General features: G+C 38.1%; 2 protein-coding genes across 2 annotated transcripts; one reads left to right on the forward strand and one right to left on the reverse strand.

Moving 5' to 3' along the window:
- The first annotated feature begins 3,058 nt into the window (after positions 1–3,058).
- Positions 3,059–8,563, forward strand: LOC137712477 (pyruvate kinase 1, cytosolic). The gene is made up of 16 exons (XM_068451547.1): positions 3,059–3,312; positions 3,424–3,520; positions 3,605–3,702; positions 4,352–4,507; positions 5,186–5,263; positions 5,464–5,595; positions 5,715–5,795; positions 5,921–5,992; positions 6,088–6,177; positions 6,267–6,411; positions 6,616–6,704; positions 6,903–6,998; positions 7,114–7,181; positions 7,331–7,430; positions 8,015–8,074; positions 8,186–8,563. The coding sequence occupies exons 1-16, from the start codon at positions 3,244–3,246 to the stop codon at positions 8,336–8,338; spliced, it is 1,584 nt and encodes a 527-aa protein (XP_068307648.1). The 5' UTR covers positions 3,059–3,243; the 3' UTR covers positions 8,339–8,563.
- A 209-nt stretch (positions 8,564–8,772) lies between these two features.
- LOC137712478 (trihelix transcription factor DF1-like) lies at positions 8,773–10,967 on the reverse strand. Its single transcript, XM_068451548.1, has 2 exons — positions 8,937–10,967; positions 8,773–8,851 (listed from the first exon to the last, which is right to left on the reverse strand). Exon 1 carries the CDS (start codon positions 10,358–10,360, stop codon positions 8,939–8,941), a length of 1,422 nt encoding a protein of 473 aa, XP_068307649.1. The 5' UTR covers positions 10,361–10,967; the 3' UTR covers positions 8,773–8,851; positions 8,937–8,938.
- Positions 10,968–21,644: the final 10,677 nt, after the last annotated feature.

The following is a 21,644-nucleotide window of genomic DNA, read 5'->3' on the forward strand; positions in this document are numbered from 1 at the left end:
GTTATGTATTTATGTTGAGTTCGGGAGCTGTCTCGTGGTCTTCAAAGAAACAGCCAGTTGTTACTCTATCCACTACTGAGGCAGAGTTCATAGCTGCAGCATCGAGTGCATGCCAAGTTGTTTGGTTAAGAAGAATCATGGAGAGTCTTAATCAGGAACAAAATGGTCCAACCTTAGTATATTGTGATAATGTTTCGGCTACCAAACTGTCAAAGAATCCTGTGATGCACGGTCGAAGCAAGCACATTGACATAAGGTTTCATTTCCTTCGTGACCTGGTCAAGGATGGAGTGTTAGAGCTAGCGCAATGTTCATCTCAAGAACAAGTTGCAGACGTGTTAACTAAACCTCTGAAGGTTGACACTTTTCTGAAGATGCGAGAACTGATGGGTGTCTGCAAGTTTCCAGGGATAAACTGAACATCTGTAGTGTTTAGTTTAAGGGAGGATGTTAAAGTTGTTAGGATTCTAGCCTTTAGCAGATAAGTCTTGTTGCTAGGGTTCCTAGTTGTTAGGGTTTCTAACCACGTAGGAGTCTAATAAAGTCCTAGTCTTAAGGGACACGCTGCATGTTTGTTTTCAAGTAGTCGTTACCACGATTGTAGGACCTGTAAAATCGTGGGCAGTTTCATTTTACTTTCTGTTCAGTTGTAAGGCTATTTAATAGCCGGTGTTGATGCTTTGAGTTTAATAAGAATACTCCCTGGTTTCCATGCAAGCTTTCGAATTTGGTTTTACTGTGATTCATTGCTAGGTTCTAGTTTCTAACATTTCGTGTAACACCTATTAAAATAAATATGTAATATGACCCGACCTGAAATCGACATGTTAATATTAACGGGTAATATGACCCGATCCGTTACCCGTTAAAGAAAATATATGTTAAATCAATCAAAATCAAATGAAAAACATAATGCTAAATTAGTATGTACATACCAATGCTTGTAATGACAATTACTGTAGAAGTTTGAAAAATATATAAAAAAGATCCTATGGCTATTATTGTAGTAAGGTTTTTTCATAGTTTTGTAATTAATGTGGAAGCGTGAAAAATATATAATAAAAAAAAATACACATTCGTAATGACAAGTTCTACAACTTTTGTGAAGAGATCAACCATGAAATTCGCCATTGTAATCCCATAAACCATAGATTTAAATTTAACCATTGATTGTCATTTACGTTTACGCTCCATTTTTCTCATCAAATTTCCCTTTTTTCAAATTTTCTTTTTTGAAAACATGATCTTTGGTGGATGCAGAAAGATGAGCGGTCCGGATCATTGATATCACGTTTAGATTTTCATTGTAGTGAAAATATTGTTAAGAGTTTATAAAGTCTTTAGAAAGTGAAACTATATAACATTGACTCATATTTCAATTAATCGAACTGTTCATTTTTCTGTATCTGCCAAAAGATCATGTTTTCAAAAAAGAAAATTTGAAAAATGAAATCTGGTGAGAAGAATAGAGGGTGAACGACAATCGACAGTTAAATATAAATCTAGGGGTGTATGGATTATGATTGTTAGATTTCCGAGTTGAGCCATTTATGAAAGTTGTAAAACTTATGATTACGAGTGATTGTATTTTTTTTACATTTTTAACACTTCTACATTAATTATTATGAACTTGTATTACTTTTGCAATCAAACAAAAAACTATTCATGAGAGTTTGAAGGGTTTTAAAAATGTAAACGACGATGTAACCATTATCTAAGCGTAGAAGATGAATCATAAGCGTTTATATTTTCTTTCACATATTTCAACTTGTTCATTAATTATTATAAATTTTTATTTATTCTGAACTCCCCTAAAAACACTATTTGTGAGGGTTAGTATAGTTTTAAAAATTCAAACGACGGTACCCATTATCAACATAGAGGATGCGATCACGAGAGTTTACATATTTTTTTTTCATATTTTTTACACTTATAAATGATTGTTTTTTAATATGCTTTGGTATTTTTAAATTGCTTTGTATTTTTAATGTGCTTTGGAAATATTTAATACAATGGCTATCACAAGCGTTTACATATTTTTCCACATTTTTTACACTTATAAATGAATTATTATGAATTTTTAAATACGCTTTGGTGTTTTTTAAATTGCTATGTAGTTTTAATGTGCTTTGGAAATTTTTAATACTATGGCTATTGTAGTAATCAGTAAGTGTTTTTAGTAATTTAAAATGATCAAACTAAATTTTTTTTAATGGGTTGAAATGGATTATTTCCATGTAAATTCTTTAAAGTTTATTAACTAATGACTCGATAAATAGTTATGATATTAACCTCAAATCTGTTATTTTTGTATATAAAAATACAAAAAATTGGTAGGTCTACTTTCCTCCAAATGCTACGCCGGAAGTCAGAAGCTTTGATGCAATATAAAAAACTTTTCGCACAACCATAGGGTGTGTCGGCCTTCGACGACCGCACGCAACAGCACATAAGAAGACAGCCCCTAGTATTTGACCCATCGACCCCATAAAATATTTAAAAAAAGCACAAGCAGATAAAACATGGCGCGAGGCCCATGGTTTATAAGTTATGAAGTTTTAACGAAAATTCGCGATATAAGGTCAAATAAAATTTATTAAATAAAAATATATAGTTGTATTTGTTTTGTATTTAAATAGGGCAACATACCAAAGCGAAGTGCGAAAGCAAGGATTCCATATTTCATTGTCATCGCTGAGAATTTAGGGGAGGATTTTAAAAATGATAGATTTTATAGAATTTAAGATAATTAAAAACTCCTACAAAATGGATTGTGGTGAAAGGATTTGAAATTCTAAAAGGTGAGATTGGATTCTTTTTAGTTTGGTTATAGCTCTTAAATCTCATAAAATCCGCAATATATTGAAATACTCCAAAATCTTAATTTTTTAAATATATTTAGATTTAAATAGATTTTAAAATCCTTTAAAATCTTCTAATTAGATTCTAAAATTCTTTAAAATATTTTAATTAACTACACCTAAATTTAAATAAATTCTTTAAAATCTTTTAATTTACTACACTAAAATTTTAAATTCTTTTAAAATTCTCTCGTATCCGAGTTTGAGTAAACCCCTGAAAACAAGCACTCAGAAAAAAGGCTTATTCTTCCAGAGAGTCAAGTTTCGGCGCCTCCGTTTCGTTTCGTTCGTTTCGCTTCTTCTTCATCGTCTTCTCCACGCAAAAAAGCAGAGAGCAATCAGCAGAAGCAGCGCCAAGAAGCAGCACCAAGAAGCAGCGAAGATGCATTCGAATCACCTTCTTCTGGAAGAGCCAATCCGGATGGCTTCGATTCTCGAGCCGTCCAAGGCTGTATGCAAACTCAAATCCCTAATCTCTTTTTTTCTCTTTTTGGTTCAGATTTGATTTCTGAATCGCTTTTTTTTTGTTTTTTAATGTAATAGTTTGGGTAATTTTTTGCAGACTTTTTTCCCCGCAATGACGAAGATTGTGGGTACGCTCGGCCCCAAATCGCGATCCGTGGAGGTTATCGCTTCCTGCCTCAATGCTGGAATGTCTGGTACGCGATTCTAAACTTTTGAATAGATTTTTTTGTCTTTTTGTTGGGTTTTGTTTGATGGATTTGAATGGGTTGGGTTGGCAGTGGCCCGATTCGACTTCTCGTGGGGCAACCGGGAATATCACCAGGAGACTCTGGAGAATCTCAAGGCCGCTGTTAAGAGTACTAAGAAGCTTTGCGCTGTATGTTTGTCTAGTTTTTAAAGGAATTTTGATTTGTTGAATTCTTTTGCTTGTCTGTTTGTATGCTAATTGACATGCATGCATGCCTTTGATTTTCAGTTGTAAACAGTTTAATAAATGAAATCTGAGAATCAAGGCATTCATTTTTTGTCTATGTATCTTTGTTTTCCACCGAAACCCGATTTCGGGTAATCTTTTGCTTGTTTAGTTTTTGATTTTTGGACTATTTGAGTGTTCCTCAAGTGTATTTTGGACATCATTTTTTGAAACAAATGGAAAAATTGCGTGTGAAATGCTAGCGGGACAAATCTTCGTTGTTTAACGTGTGAGTTTGCCATTAAAATGTTTTTTTGGACAGCATTTTTTGAAACAAATGGAAAAATTGCATATCAAATGCTAGCGGGACAAATCTTCGCTGTTTAACGTGTGAGTTTGCCATTAAAATGTTTTTTTGGACAGCATTTTCTGAAACAAATGGAAAAATTGCATATCAAATGCTAGCGGGACAAATCTTCGTTGTTTAACGTCCGAGATTGCCATCAAAATGTTTACTAACTGTATTTTTAACAACTATGATTTTCTCCTTTTTGTGGCATGAGTTAAAGAAGAATAAGGAAGTGACTGCATGCTAATGTTTGGCTATTTTCAGGTTATGTTGGACACTGTGGGTCCTGAGTTGCAAGTCGCCAACAAAACTGGGAATCCTATTGCCCTCCTCGGAGATGGACTCGTTGTTCTGACGCCAGATCGCGGACAAGAACCATCCTCAGAGCTGTTGCCCATCAACTTCGATGGATTGGCAAAGGTTTGCCAGCACCTATCATTTTATCATGGCATGCATGACTGGTTGAATATATAGACAAAATTGATGGATAGGTTGAAAACCTAGTCAATGTTAGGTTTAGGTCGTTTACTACTTATAATGCTGAAATCCTGTGGAGACATCTATAGCTTTAGACATTGCGTTTCACCAATAATGTGAGCTTGTAGTAACAATGACTAAAATTGATGAACTTAAACCTTGATTATGGGCTCAATGATGGCCCATGGTTTGGAGAACATTTCCCACTACCGTTTTCTCTTTCTTGTACATTCCCAGTAGATTTCAATGGGCTCAATAATGCTTGAAATTATGGATCTCCTACGACAAAAAGTAATTTGAGTGGCACCATCACAGTTTGAATTACGTGTTCATTATATGTGGAAAACGGAACCACTGACCTACTTGTGCTCATGGTGACAGTAGAGATATGAAGCTGCAACTTGTCCAGTTATGTTTATGACCTGTTGATGTGTATTATCTCAAAATGTCTCCCTTTAAGATATTAGAAACTTTGCTCTTTTTGTCTTAATGAGTTGAATACTGCAAGTTTATGTTATTATTTTGTTTTAGCTTATATTATTTATTCATTTTTTAGTAGTAGTCCAGACTGAGATAAAATCTCCATAATATCACAAATCAATCTTTAAATTGTTTTTGCAGGCGGTGAAGACGGGAGATACCATTTTTGTTGGTCAGTACCTGTTCACGGGAAGTGAAACGACTTCTGTATGGTTGGAGGTAAAACAAATATAATTGGAGAACTTCCCTGAAGTTCCTCCACCCCTTAAACTGAAAGTTTCCACCGAAGAAAATTTTCACTATGGTCCAATTTTTCTGAGTAAATTAGTATATGGAGAAAACAAAAAGAACTTTACATAATCATGAAGGGAAGTTCAGAGGTCATGCATGGCTGATAGGTTTTATTTTCAATTGATCAGGTTTCTGAAATAAAAGGAGAAGATGTCGTTTGTTCCGTAAAGAATTCTGCAACATTGGCAGGTTCATTGTTCACTTTGCATGCATCTCAAATTCACATTGACCTGCCTACTCTCTCTGATCAAGATAATGAGGTAAGTTATTTGAACTTGCTACCCTGACTACTTTTATATAGAATGAATCAAGTCTCTTTTAGTTCATTTTGGATGCCTTTACCGATTTATTGAGTGCTTGAATTCAATGCTTAATTCAGGTTATAAGTAGTTGGGGGCTTCAAAACAAAATCGACTTTCTCTCATTGTCTTATACGAGGCATGCAGAAGATGTCCGCCATGTAAGTGTTATTCTAAGTTCCTTGTCCTTGTATCAAGTCTCAACATCCGAATACTTTTATATTATTTCGTCATTTTTGAAGTTGGTTGTGTGAATAACTTGAGTATTGTTAATGGTGTAATGCAGGCTCGTAAGTTCCTTAATAAGTTGGGCGACCTTGGTCAGACACAAATTTTTGCTAAGATTGAGAATATGGAGGTGAGATTCATCTATTTTCAGTTCAGAATCTCAACTTTCTATGACGGTGCTGAGTAATGAATATTTATGTTTTTTTGTTTGTTTGTATGCATTAGGGTTTAACCCATTTTGATGAGATTCTGCAAGAAGCTGATGGCATCATCCTATCCCGTGGGAACCTGGGCATTGATCTCCCACCAGAGAAGGTCGTTTTTCTTAACTTTGAAGTTAGAAAATGTCACATTATTTATTTGTTTTAGAAGAGGTGAATAAACATTTTTTTTTTCTTCTACAGGTCTTTTTATTTCAAAAGGCTGCCCTTTACAAGTGTAACATGGCTGGAAAGCCTGCTGTGGTTACTCGTGTTGTGGATAGTATGACTGACAACTTGAGGCCAACCCGTGCTGAAGCAACAGATGTTGCAAATGCTGTATTGGATGGTGCGTCCCTTTTTGACTCAACGCGTGCTTTAGAGACTACTTGTTAAGGCCCATTGAATGGGTTACCTTATTATCTGGTTGCATCTTCTATTTTCTTTGATGTTCTCCTGTATTGTTTGTTACTGTTTGCCATTGTTTGCAAGTGTTCTGTTGACTGGAAAAATTTGTTCTTTGTTTCCCAACTTAATTGTCTTGTGGGTGCAGGAAGTGATGCAATTCTTCTGGGTGCCGAGACTCTTCGTGGTTTGTACCCTGTTGATACAATCTCCACTGTTGGTAGAATTTGTGCTGAGGTAATCTTTCACTTGTAATTTTATTCATTCTTTGTTTAGTAACTTTTTATATCAATGCTTATCATTTTAGTATTGAGGGCGATTACCTGCTGGACATGTCATTAAATTGGCTTATCGCAAATGCTCTAAGTATCAAAACCACATTTTATGTTTCGTTTGCTTTACAAGGATAGTCTTTCCTAATTTTAATCCGTGCAGGCAGAGAAGGTTTTCAACCAAGACTTGTATTTTAAGAGGACTGTCAAATATGTTGGAGAGCCAATGACACACTTGGAATCTATTGCGTCCTCTGCGGTATGATGTTAATATCTTGCTATTTTACGTTGCTTCCTATTGTAGTTAGCATTCTGGTTGGCATTATTGCACGATTTTGTTTGGTACTTGAATTGCCAATGTCATCACTGTCCAGGTACGAGCAGCGATTAAGGTGAAGGCATCTGTTATTATTTGCTTCACTTCTTCAGGAAGGGCTGCGAGGTGTGTATTTGGTATCCTTAGAAATGCAAAGTTATCTGTTTGTAATTAATTTATTGTGATGGGCCCATTTGGCATCAATAAGATGATCAATTTATGCTTCTTTTTACGGGCGAATGTCCTCAATTTTTACAAGTCATTCATATCTGCAGATTGATTGCAAAGTATCGACCCACAATGCCAGTTCTTTCAGTTGTCATTCCCCGGCTCAAGACAAATCAGCTGAAGTGGAGCTTTACTGGAGCCTTCGAGGTGTGTCCTTGACTCCGAGTCGTTGATTAACTTCTAGCTCAATTACTGTTGTGGAGTTTATAACAATTCATGCTAATTTCTGGTTCTTTTTCCTAAACTTATTTGGAAGTGCATTTACATATGCAAGGTTTGATGGATAGAAGATTGTTATCCGTTCTTGTGAGATTGAAATGTCTTGATGCTATGCAAAAGTTAAAGAAAAATGAGGATGTGTACCGGTTTAATCACAACGTTGCTAAACTTGAGTCATAAAAAGCTTTTAGATCTAATACAGAATTTAAACTTCATGTCAAAATCCAGGTCTATACTTCAGTTATCTCGTTGTGAATTAACTCTATTATGCTTTATGGGAACGCCATTGTTAAGAATTCAATAAATTGTAGCTGTAATATGGCTAATTAATATCGCGCATGATCAGATTTAGTCCTAATGCGGGGTATGCTCAATTTAAAGCTCGTTAAGAAGTCTGCATCTTAAAAGATGCATATTGCTTTTACTTGTTCTTGTATTGTTTGTTCTCTTATCGTTTTAATCTGTGACGTATTTTTCTGACTTCTTTTTATCAACGACATACCAATTTGCAGGCAAGGCAATCGCTTTTAGTCAGGGGTCTGTACCCTATGCTTGCTGATCCTCGACATCCTGTAAGTATCTTATTCCAGTAAATTGTGGAGGTCGAATGTAAATTTGAGGTGCACGTAAGCTTCGAACGATTTTCTTTCACTCAATATGTTGTCCCATCTATGATTTTGCAGGCCGAGTCTACCAGTGCAACAAACGAGTCAGTTCTGAAGGTTGCCCTTGATCATGGAAAGGCATCCGGAGTGGTGAAGTCACACGATCGAGTAGTCGTTTGCCAGAAAGTTGGTGATACCTCTGTGGTCAAGATTATAGAGCTTGAAGATTAGAATTCTTGTTTGACCCTCATTTTGAAGCATAATTTCCTCGTTTTTCTTTTCTTGTCGGGAAATGGACGAATCCCATATCGCCGGCGAGGTTTATATCCCGCCGGTTTTGGTTTTGGAGGCTTGGTAGTTGTTTTGACTTTGTACAAAGTCGATCAAGTCTCCAATAAAGATGGTTTTTTGTTTGTGATATTTATTTCGTTAATTTCAGCTGAGAGATTGCTTAAATTGAATGTTTCAAACGTAACACGACACGGATAAAAAAGTAAGACTGATCTTTGGCACGGCTAGTGATCAAGGTTTTAAAAAACGCTAGCAGGGGTCTATGGACTAATCTAAGGCAGTAGTCAGCGCTTTGACGAAATTTTGCCGCATCCTTTCCTTTGGCTGCGTATCGAAATTGTCTGAGCCGTGGGAGATTTTTGTCTACTCGTACATATCGAAATTGTCTGAGCCGTCAGCCTATATAATATATGTATCAGCGCCACACATTCCCTTTGCTACAAGTAAATCGCCCTGTATCCAAAACACACGGGAAACACTTTAAAATACAAGTGGGAATCTCATCTTTCTCATCTCAACCTACATATCTGTATCTTACAACTATCCCGTCAGCGAAGATGGATCGCTTCTCTTGTTTGAAGAATTCTGCTGCTGCTGCTGCTGGTGATGAAGCTCCAGCTCCTTGCGGCGCACGAGCAACAGCATCCTCTCGTTCTCCAGCCGCCTTCTCTCGTTCTCAAGCTTGGCCCTCTCCATATCCCTTTCCTTCTTCCCACTGTACTTGATCCACTTTAGCCTCTGCTTCTCGAGCTCGAAAGCTTGGTATTGGTAGCTCACTTGCTGTTCCTCCAATTGTATCAGCCTCGTTTTCAACCACTGCTGCTTCTCCCACGGGGTCTTCGTGACATCTTGCATCACAACCCTCATCTCGCAGCTCAGTTGCTGCATTAATTGGCTCGATGAGGCGGACCCCGCACGGCACCCTTCCTTTCTTGCCATTTTCCGCGGCGCTCTTTCATCATTGTTGTCATCGTCATCTTCGTGATTTCCATGCCCAATTTGACCTCTACAACCACCTCCAACCACCTCGTCCTCCTCTTCATCATCTTCGTCCACAGAATCATCATCCTCGTCGTCTTCATCTTCGTCCTCGCCGCCACTTCCTCCTACTACCATTTTGGATCCCTCAGTCTCTGACCTTCCTGAATTGGCAACCGCTTGGGCATTTTCTGATGAATGAAAGCACCTCTGCTGCTGCTGCTGCGGTGGAATCTCAGACGGCTCTGTGGCCGCCTCCGGCGGTGAGTTATGCGCACCATTGGACGCGCCACCAACAGTTCCATGACCGCAACTGTTATGATAAGCACACATTTCTCTGAAAAACAGGTGCTTCGAATTCAACAATTTACGAACTTCTTCCTTCATCTTCGGTGCCAAATCCATCTTTTCCAACAAGCCCTGATTCTCCACAACCTGGCAGGCCGTCCCCTTTCCAAGAATATCATTGACCCTCTTATACCTCTTGTTCAAGTCATTGAACTTATCCTCACACTGCTGAGGAGACACATAGAAACCCTTCTCCATCATAGCCCGGGACACCGATTTCCACTTCCCTTTCTTCTGCAGCAATCCACCAGCAGGCTTCTTCTTGCCCGTAGGATCAGGGCCATCGGACGCCTCATCACCAATGTAAAACACAGCCATGATCAGAAGCCTCACCATGGTGTCGGTCCACTTCATTCTCTGCCACGGCGATATCTTCCTCTTGTCATCAGCACCGAAACCGGGTTCGTCATCGTCACTCAGGGCAATCTGCTTGGATTTGGGGGCAAATGGGTAGCCCTGTTTCACAGATTGGTGAGGGTTTTGGTGGGGGTCAGGGTCATGGTGGGGGGCATAGGGAACCATTTGGGGTTGGTGCATAGGGTTGTGAGGGTTTTGGGGATTTGGGGGGTTTTGGGGATTTTGGTGCAAGGGCATTTCTAGGCCAAGCATTCCAGTAAACAGCCCATTTGCTTCCATTCCAAAATCTAATAAACTGCTCTTATTCTACCAATTTCACAAAAGATTTAAAACTTTGAGACGAAAACCAAGAACCCAGTTGAAACAAATGTTCTAATCTAATTTCCCCACTAAATATATCTTTCAATCCAATCGATTTTATAAGGAGAAAACTCATGCGCTAAACAAAACCCAGAACAAAAAAAAAGAAGAAAAAAAAAAAAGAAAAGAAAAATACCCAGTTATTGAAACCAAATTTGGACCAAAACCCAGATAAGAAAACTGCCAAAAAGAACCAGAATCTGAGAGATTGGAACCGACTTGTTACATCAACATGTCGAGGGGCACATCCACGGATGGAAGGGAATGAGAGCAATTGGTCAGCTTTTGCAGAAATATGTGGCAGAAGCAGAAAATAACGTAGAGAGAGAAGTGATAGGAGAGAGAGAGGTTTGGTGGTGGTGGTGGTGGAATAGATTGTGTGACATATTCAATGGAGAAGCGGTATGAGCTATATACAGAGAGCGGAGCAGCCGGTTTTAGTTTGGCAGGTTTTGTATGTGCGGAAGACAGCAGAAAACTGCCCATGGTTTTGCCTGCCTCTGCTTTGGAATGGAAAACCCACAGGTTTCTTTTCTTTTATCAATCTTATTAAAGACCGGAGAGAGATAGAGAGAGTGAGTGAATTACGTTTGTGCTATGTATGGGTTAATTTGATATGGGCATGCCACGTACATTCGGTTGGTATTTTACTTTATTTTGATGTTGCAATAAATTAATATCCTAGTTAGAGCAACTCCACCGTAGGTGGATGCTCGGGGGGACAGGCCAGAGAAAAGGGGTCTGAGGCCCTGTGGACCGGCTCTAGCGTGAAGGAGCCCGAGTGGAGGTGGAGGCCCGAGCTCTGGGTCTGTGAAGAATTGCCAGCCCGAGAGCCCGAGTGGATGTGACATCAGACCTTTTTTTATTTTTTTCTGTCATGCGCGTGCACCCTACTCGCGCGTGGGGGCGCGTCGTCGACACAGTTTCAGAAAAATCTACTCCCTTTTCAGATTCAAAAGTTAACGTTGGAAAGCCACGTGGCTTCCCACGGTCCATTAGATCTCAATGGCTCTTTAACTTGGACGGTTCGATCTCAACGGTAAAAAAAAATAAAAAAAGTCTTATTTAATATCCACCGTTCGATCTGAGATCAACGGTCGATATTAATATGCTTTATAAATAAATAAATAAAAGAAAAAATAGTTTTAAAATTAAGAAAAGTTACCGTTGAGACACGTGGCACAATCTGGAGTGTTGGAATTAAAATTTTTTTTTTATATCCAACGGCAGAGATTAATTAGTTGAATAAAAATTTAAAAAAAATTGTAAAAAATTCGAAAAAAAATTGTTTTTACTTTTCTATAAATACCTTCTCATTATCATCTATCTTACACCACAATTTCATATTTTCTCAACTACTTTCAATCACATTCCTTTCTTTCTCTCAAAGTTTCAATCCATTTTTTTTCAACAAAATGACTATTGATGCAGGTACGAATTGGGTTGTGTACTAGCTGGGTTGAAGTTACTCATAGTTTGCTTACGGGTAATGAGATGCAGTTGCGAGAAATGTGGAGTCTTATTCATACCAATTATCTTGAGAAAATTGGTGGGAAAAGAACCAAAGAATCGATGTCCAGTCGTTGGAAATTACTTAGCCAATTGTTTAGTACGTGGAGAGACGCCTTGGCACAAGCTAGTAGTAATATTCGAAGTGGGGAAAATTACTCGGATCAGGTAACAATATATTATTTATTTGTTTGTACTATACCCAAATTTACATTATAATTATTTGTTTGTATTATTTATTTGTTACCTATTTTCATTATAATTATTTCTTCTCCCGCATTATGTAGGAACTTCAAGCACAAGCTTGGTACGGTGCCAAAATCAAAAGCAAAAATAAATCATTCAACCGGTGGGAATGTTTTAAAGAGAAAAGGGAGTGCTTCCAAGAATGATTATGCAAAGTTCATGGAAGAACTTACTCGCCAAGGTGAATTGACTTTGGCGAGGGAAATGGTGAAATATGAGGCTGATAAGGCTAGAGAGGACGCAAAAGCTGTAGCTATTGAGAGAGAATTTCAGGCTAATGAGAGAGAAAGAGAGCTACTTAGGCAAGAAAGGGAACATGTTAGAGAAGAAAGACAGGCTCAACGAGATCGTAAGATTATGAACACGCCTTTAGAAGGGAAGTCTCCAAATTCTAAATTTTTTTGGAAGTCAGAGAAAGCGGACGTGGTGCGAATGAGGCGTGCAAGAGAAGCGAGAGCAAGCCAAGATGGTCCTAGCACCATAAGAGAAGATCATCCTAGCACCACAAATTGGTTAAGTGATGATGAATAGAGTAGTTTTTGTAATCGGAGCCCATTTGGGTTGTAATTTATTATTTATTGAATATAGTACTTTATGTTGTTTCCAATTTATTGAATATTTATTCAAATGACTTTGGTAAGTTATTTATACTAAGAGAATATTTATTCAAATGACAAAAACACACCAAATAAAATTACATAAGCATACCGAATAATAAAAAACTCACTAAAGCTGAACTAAAAAAATTACATAAACATACCAAATATTAAAACACACCAAATAAAATTACATGACCATACCAAATAATAAAACACACCAAATAAAATAACATAAACATACCAAATTAAAAAAAACACACTAAATGAACTTAATTATCTTCAGCTTGTTTCAATGCCCACTGGTGCTCTATCAAGTCAATTTGCCGGGCATTGTGTATGTCTAGCATTTGAAATGCAGTATATCATTCAATGAGCCTTTCATTGTAACGTCCATCCCTTTGTAATGGCTCATGTTGCACGGGCTCATCGGTGGCGTCATGAGCACAATATATATGTGTTCTTGAATTGTTCATCGTGTCTGGCTCATATTCATCAATAGCTTCATAATCGTACTCATCTTTCACAATCATGTTGTGAAGAATGATGCATGTCATCATGATGGATCGAAGCGACTCTACATCAAACAATCTGGCAGCACCCCTGACGATCGCCCAACGAGCTTGGAGGATACTGAAACAACGCTCCACATCCTTCCTGCACCCCTCTTGACAGCTTGCAAAATGTTTTTCCTTTCCACTTCGCGGATGTGGCACTGTTTTGACAAATGTTGACCACTTTTGGTAAATGTCGTCATCTAGGTAGTATAGCCTGTTGTACATACGTCCATTGACCTCATACATGACTTTTGGTGCCTTTCCTTGCAGGACATCATTGAACACTGGGGATTGGACAAGGACGTTGACGTCATTTTGAGCTCCCGGAACCTCGAAAAAGGCATGCCAAATCCATGTATCAAAATATGTCACCGCCTCCAAAATGATACCTTTTGCTCATTTTCTGTCTCCATAAGCGTCTTGCCATGCACTTAGACAGTTTTTCCACGTCCAGTGCACACAATCAATGCTTCCAATCATCCCAGGAAAACCACGCATCTCAGCCTTCTTCAAAGCCGTTCCAAGTCCATGTTTGTAGGTTTTTGGAGGTACTCTGCGGTGTAGATAGATTCGATTGCTCTGCAAAACCTCATCAGGGACTCAAGAATGGTTGATTTCCCCATCTTCGTTATCTCATCCACTTGGTCTGCAGATGCTCCATATGCAAGCATCCGCAAGGCAGCAATAATTTTTTGCTGAGGAAGGAGACCCATAGCACCAAAAGCATCTTCTTTTGCACAAAGTAAGAATCATGGTTGCAAACAGCAATCATGATTTTGTTGAACAAATGTCGTTCTATTCTAAAACGACGTCTAAAGTACGTATCAGGGAATGCACTATTATGGACAAAATAATCGTCCAAGAGTTCCATACCTCGTCGTTACCTGCTTCTATCAAGGTTTTCGGAACGGCTGGGCCTGCAGATCTAAGCCACAGTTTGGATGACTCGACGGGAATGTGAGGCTCTGCCCATTCTTACTTTGTCATCTCTCCTTCTACGCTCCTCATCCTCTTCCCTCTCATTTTTTGCCACCTGGAGAATGAACATTCCTTCTGATTGGTTAAACAATTCTTCCACTTCCTGATTGAGTTCCCACATTATCCTTGAGGAAGAAGAAGACATTGTAAGAAAGAAGCAAAAACTATGTATAATGATACAAATTTTTGTGAATAAGGAAGCAGAAGCTATGAATAATGATAGAGATCTTGAGAAAATTGGTGTGAGATTTGTGAGGATGGATGGTGGATTATATGGAGGATTCAGAAAGGATTAGGTTGTAGATAATGCCACGTGGCATGCCGTCATTCGTTAAAAATCTGATGGAAATCTATCCTCAAAGATTGTAAACAGATTATGACACGTGACACGACGTGATTGGTTATTAATCTTATCAGAAATCCATCACCAATAATTGTATTTTAGGATAATGACATGTGGCATGCCGTCATTCGTTAAAAATTTGATGGAAATCTATCCTCAAAGATTGTAAACAAATTATGACACGTGGCGTGACGTGATTAGTTAATAATCTTATCAGAAATCCATCACCAATAATTGTATTTTCGGATAATGACACGTGGCGCAACGAGTACGATTAAAAATCTTATCGGAAATCCATCCCCAATAATTGTCTTTTTGGATTTTATGACAAGTGACGCAACGAGAACGATTAAAAATCTTATCCGAAATTACAAATAAAATTATTTTGTATTATTTAATAATACTTCGGATAATGATACGTGGCGAAACGAGGACGATTAAAAATCTTATCTGAAATTACAATTAAAATTATTTTATAAATAAAAAAAATACTAATATTTTATTGCCTATTGCCAGGGCTATTGAAGTGTAATGGTGGAGATGCAAAATGCGATTACCGTTAATTAAGGGCAGTTACTGTTCACCAGATGGATTGAATAGTGAATAGCCTGGGGGGGAGGGCTCCAACGCTGGAGTTGCTTAGTGAATATGCTTGTCTTGTGCAACTTTTAAGAGGTGCTAGGCGGTAGTAGAAATGGAAGAAGTCTAGTGCTTAAGCGGCGTTTAGACAGTCTAGTAGGAGTTTAGGCGGTTTTTTAATTTTAATTAAATTTATTATATAACATATAAATAAGTGTCTATTTATCTTCAAAAAATATATAATTGTATTGAGATATATAAATTGTAAAATAAAATGACATATAAATTATAAAGTATTATAACATATTGAAAACATAAGTACCAAACATATAATGAGTGTTCATTTAAGTATTCAACAAGTCTCTTACAATTTATTGTAAAAATAAAATGAAAAATAAAAATTTGTTTTTTGTTTAAGTGGAAGTTGCGACCTAGGAGAGTACTTAGGCAGGTTAGCCGGGTTTAGACTGACACACCCTGACCCGGAATGTCTACTAGAACTCCGAATGAAGCTGTGCTGCCTACACCGGAAAGGTGACGAAGCCATAGAATGTGATAATGTGTAAAATGTGAATAAATTTAAAACTAAAAGTGCCTATATACGCAAGTGCGCGGTGAGCGGGTGTGGACACATTTCACACGTGATACATAGCATAAGAAAAGTACAGTGAGGTAAGATAATAATTATACCAACATAAGGAGCCACCTGAATTGGGAGTGCCACAAGTCCTTGTCGATACGGAACTTTGATACTAGAACCTGGAGGGTGCAAAATAGAAAGTGTGAGTGGGCAAACAAAGATTTTCAAAATCATTTCAATTATCAAATGTAGTAACCTCTTGCCGTAAAACCTATGTAGTTTCCAAAAAATCATACTATGTAGGAGTATGAAATCAAATGTATACTAACAGTAAATCCAGAAGTATACCACTACTCAACATCTCATTAGCAATATAAATAATCATGTGCTTAATAACCCATACTAGCACTCAAGCCGGAATCACCTATGGTGACCTGTACGACTGCACCCATATCTCGTCAACCAATGCTAGCACATAAGTCGGAGTCACCTATAGTGACCTGTACAACTTATCCATATCTCATCAATCAATGCTAGCATATAAATCGGAGCATAGCTCGATTCGGAGTTCTAGTGGACATTCTGGGTCGGGGTGTGTCATAGACGCCCTTTCGTAATTTTCAAATGCTTAGGGATTAATCGGGGCGGTGGCCAGCCGCCTAGCGCTATGTGAGGATTTTCAGGATAGTGGCAATGTGGCAATCTAAATAAATAGTACCAAAACATAATACAACTGCCAAATTTCCAATATTATCTTTTAATTTGTCAAATAATATAGTCTAACGGTGGTTTATTAAAAAGAAGTTTATCTTGTAACTGAATGTATATTCTTTTGTCATTTTTTCTTACACGTATTTTCACGTAATAAGAAAGTCACAAAAAATATTCAATCAAAATAGGTAAAAGTCTCTCTTTATAAGGGACCAAATAAATCCTGTTTTGGTCAATACACAACCAACATTGGTTCTCGCTCTATCTGTCACTTTCGATTCGGTGTTTGAAGCTCCAAGGGCATGGAAGCTATTAGATAGTGTCTGCCCTTACAAAGCTATGCGTCTCTTTGAGATGCCAAGAGGATGTCGAGTCGTGGCACAATTTTGTCGTTTCAGTTTGATGGTATATTGTAATGTCTGAAAATTTACTAGGAGTTTGCTTGTTTGATTTCTTTTTCTTTAGGGAATTTTGCGCAAGTACCACCTGAACTTAAAAGCATGTGCGCCAATACCACCTAAACTTTTAATTGTAGTATTTTACCACCTGAACTCTCTTGGTTGTTGGAATCTACCACCTACCTTTACTTTCCATCCATCTTGACGTTGAAGCATGTCACTTGAGAGGGTATTTTTGTCAATTAACTTCATAGGGCTGGTTAGAATAAAATAGCTCCTAAATAAAACTGTCCATGTCAATATGACACCAAAATTGGACGCATGAATACATATTGCAATTACAAATTGCAAAGCTACAAAAAGGTGTAGACATCGAAATTTCGATAAAATAAATGTTGACCAATACATTAAAATTACAACCTCCATTCATTTCCAACCGCCCAAATTCCCAAGAATCCCGAAGGATCAAGAAAGGTCTCTTCGTTCTTCGTCAAATCCTTGAAGAAACCCACACAACTATTTATCAAAATCAAACCCTGAATGCCCTTCAAACTCCGTTCATCATTCATCAAGATCAAGCCCCAAAGGCCCTTGAAGATCCGTTCATCGTTCATCAAGATCGCCCTTCCATTTGTCGTTCATTAAGATCAAGCCCCAAAGGCCCTTGAAGATTTGGGGCCCTTGAAGATCCGTTCATCGTTCATAAAGATCGCCCTTCCGTTCATCGTTCATCAAGATCAAGCCCCAAAGGCCCTTGAAGATCTGTTCATCCTCGTTCATCAAGATCAAGCCCAGCGGCCCTTAAAGAAATCCACATAACTATTCATCAAGATCAAGCCCCGAAGGCCCTTGAAGATCCGTTCATCCTCGTTCATCCTTAGATCAAGCCCCGACGACCCTTTGGATCACTAGCCCATCCACAAATCTACACCTTACAAAGATAGAATCAGAGGATCAAACTATAAAAGAGATTGTAACCCCAAAATTAATACAAAATATTATTTTGTACACGTGTTCTTGTCTCATTCATCGCAGGAATATCCATGTTTATAAATTTGGCATGCCCAGTGGGACCATTTCTACCTCTCATCTCTATCAGCAAAAAAAAAAAAAAAAGAAAAAAAAAAGAAAAACACAAATGGCATCAAGAAATGATCAAGTTGTTCCCATCTCAGTTTCACCTCCTGGCACTAAAAGATATCTTAGTTAATCTCAGGTTACCCTATTACTCTTCGTATCATTTCTGAAGTAGACAGACTATCTAGGAGAGGACCACTCATCATTCTATTGAGCAAATCTAAACTATTGGTGATTTAATATTCTTAAAGCTACAATTGTAAAGAATTGTGTGCATTTTTGAGCTATGGAAAAAGCTAAATTTTCGTTCGTCAGTTTTCACTAAATGATTGTTCAACCTCGCAAACTTCTTGGTTATATTTTCACTCGAAATGAGCTAAGTTCTCTGGTGGTAGTGATTAATAAAGTAAATCAATGTCTACGACTGCACCATCGCGTACCACCCTGATAGTGCAAACATGGTTGCTAAGTATTTACATGCATTCAAGCAGCAGAGTTGCATATTTAATCCATATATCTTGTATTCTAGATTTAATGGACTTGTTTTGACTCTCAAATTCTTGAGTGTTCTTTTAGCTTTCTCGACATGATTTCTCGGTTAATCCGTAAAGAATTCATGATGGATCGGCTTGGTTGAAATGTGCACTTAGTTTCATATCGATTCTAACTAGGACATTAGGAGCATAACCTTTTCACAATCTTATCAGACTTACCAAGAAGAATTCTAAGTAGTCTTGAGGATTGAGCTGTTTTTTAGTAAAGAATTGGTGAAGGTAGAACATCAAGTTCTGAGTATGGTGATCATATGACCGGTTTCTGTGAATGGTTGAAGCGGCAACCGTTATTCGAAGGATGTGGTCCGAGTGATAGTTCATATATTATAGATTTTGAATTGTGTACCCCTTGATTAGGAGAACGAAGATAGTGGTGAGTCACGAAAGAAATGTTTTACGACATCTGTTCGCCTCTACGTATTTTTGGACTATTTCACTCTAAGACTTATGGTTCCTGTGTAGGTGGATGCCAAAGCACTTGTAACAGCTCAGATTGGTACACTTAGGAGTAGTGCGGGAGCACGATTGAGGCGTAAATCAGACGATTCATGCACCTTCTCACTGAGGAGCAAAATGGTAATTGTGGCACCCTCGGGAGCTCTTCATTTGCTTACCGAGACAGTGATGAGTTATCGACATTACAAGCTGCAGACTATAGTATCGATGGCTTGATTGTTGGGTTTGTTAAGAAAGTGGGCGAGTTGGCCCGTCCACGACATGAGTTATCGATGAGCTATGGTTTGGACTCAACTTAAGACACCCCAATTCTCAAGAGTACGTGACATGACTGATGTTTGGGCAAGGTCCATTTTCATTTTCGGTTCTAATTTTTAGTGCAAATATTTTTTAAACTACATTATTTTATTTATATATGTATTTTTCCTATTTCAAAATTTGGGTGAGTTATTTTCAGTTTCGATTTTAAACTCAGTACAAGCATTTGAATTGTACGTTTATATATATCTATTTTTGATGTTATCATATCAGACGCATATATTTTTGACCTTATGACCTTATGTTATTACATAATTATATGTATTTTCAACTTTATAGTTTTATACGAGTATTATACAATAATATATTATTGAGGAAGGAAGAAAGTATACGGTTCTAACTTGATTTCTTCCTTGTATATATATATATATATATATACATATTTTCTCCCTATTTTCGAGTATTTTACTTATAACAAGTTATTTCAAGTTTCGGGGACGAAATTTTCTTAAAGGGGGGTAGATTGTAACGACCCGTCCTCAGTTATCATGGTTTTTATAATTTTAAAACATGAATTTACGAAAATGCCTTTTGAGGAAAAAAACGTTGACTTTTGCTGACCGCCTTGTTGTGTCACGTAAGATCAGTTTTCTTAGCATATACTTGTAGTACTCGTTGTTATGAGCATGTGGGCGCAAGTGGAATTGGATTTCGAGTTACGTTGAACATTTTATGGAACTACGAAGTTAGGGGCAAAATAGTCATTCCATTATTCTAGATATTAGGGGTTAGATATTTTATTATTTAATTAATTTCTATCCCGTGGGCCCCCACACCCTACTTCTCCTTTTGCCACGTGTCCTCTTTCCCTAATCTTTTGGAACTTTCTCCTTCTTTTTTCTCTCCTGAATCGGATCTGACCCGACCTAAGCCTGAAACCCAAATCCTATGGTTGGTGCATGGGATCGCGTAGATGGCTGTGGGCCCACACGCGTGGGTCAGTGCTTGGACAGCCCTCCACGTGCTGACCATGGGATTTGGATTTCAGCCTTGGGTCGAGTCAGATTTGATTCGGATATGGGCTTGGGCTTAGTTCAGCTGGGTTGGATCGGGTTAGAGTTATTGGGCCAATGGTTTTGGGCTGGGTTACTAAACTGGGGTTAGGCCTGATTTGGATTGGGCTTGCTTTTTTTAATTAGGCCATGGGTTGGGTCGACCCAATTGGGCTTGTGAGTGACCGAACCTAATGAAGGAAAAAACCGGAATTTAGAGATTTTGGTCGGGAAACTTCCCCTACTCTGATTTGGGGTCAAATCTACACTAAAGCTCGCTAAATAAAAAACTTAAAGCTGAGGAACTAGGGATTTGAGCCATACCAATAATGGATCAAGTAGTGGCTGGAAACGGTCGGAAACACATATATAGCTCACGAATGGCTCGCTAAAAACTGGAAAATTCTTCCTGAGCCGATTTCGTGTTAATCTTTCACAACAACGAATCAACCATTGAGTAATCAAACTTGCACATCACATTAAGACAATGAAGAGTGACTAGGCTTACGTAATCGGAGGTGGTGGAACTCGCCAGATTTATTGACAAAGTGTAATGGTGGTGGTGGTCTCGGCCTCTGCATTTGCAGAGGAAGAAGGAGAACGAGAAATACGAGAGAGTCCAAGAGGGATAGGGGAGAACAGAGAGATAAGGTTGGTGTTTTGTGGTGCTCGTCGGAGAACATGGCGAGGGTGGGTGGTGGGGCGTTCAGAAAGAATGAGAGAATGGTGAGAGAGAGGGAGAATGATGGGAGAGAGTTCCAAAAGATTAAGGAGAGGGGACACGTGGCAGAATGAGAAGTGGGGTGTGGGGTCCCACGTGATAGAAATTAATTAAATAATAAAATATCTAAACCCCAATATCTAGAATCGTGGAATGACTGTTTTGCCCCTCGACTTCGTAGTTCCGTAAAACGTTCATCGTAACTCCAAATCCAATTTTGCTTGCACCCACATGTTCGTAGCGACGAGCACTATAAGGATATGCTAAGAAAACAGATCTTACATGAAATGACAAGGTGGTCAATAAAAGTCAACGTTTTTTCCTCGAAGGGCATTTTCGTAAATTCATGTTTTAAAATTATAAAAATCATGATAACTGGGTATGGGTCATTACATTGTATTATCCCAACTATGAGTTCTCATGTGACATGAGTATGAGAACTTCTCGCTGATTGCATTCATTGGATTCATTCTCTATTGAGCAGCTAAATACTTGTCGTAGTGTCAGTCACACCGATGACATGGGACTAGTCACTTTCTCGGAGAGAAGACAAAACATGTACTGATTTTAACAGATAGTCAATGCCTA

This window comes from Pyrus communis, chromosome 13 (genome assembly GCF_963583255.1).
Source record: "Pyrus communis chromosome 13, drPyrComm1.1, whole genome shotgun sequence".
In the NCBI taxonomy this organism is placed as follows: domain Eukaryota; kingdom Viridiplantae; phylum Streptophyta; class Magnoliopsida; order Rosales; family Rosaceae; genus Pyrus; species Pyrus communis.

Excerpts from the sequence above, each read along its gene's own strand:
- LOC137712478 (XM_068451548.1), bottom strand. The coding sequence starts at position 10,360 with ATGGAAGCAAATGGGCTGTTTACTGGAATGCTTGGCCTAGAAATGCCC.
- LOC137712477 (XM_068451547.1), top strand. The coding sequence starts at position 3,244 with ATGCATTCGAATCACCTTCTTCTGGAAGAGCCAATCCGGATGGCTTCG. Across the intron at positions 5,596-5,714 it reads TCTCTGATCAAGATAATGAG|GTTATAAGTAGTTGGGGGCT; the intron begins GTAAGTTATTTG and ends TGCTTAATTCAG. Across the intron at positions 7,431-8,014 it reads GCTTTACTGGAGCCTTCGAG|GCAAGGCAATCGCTTTTAGT; the intron begins GTGTGTCCTTGA and ends ACCAATTTGCAG.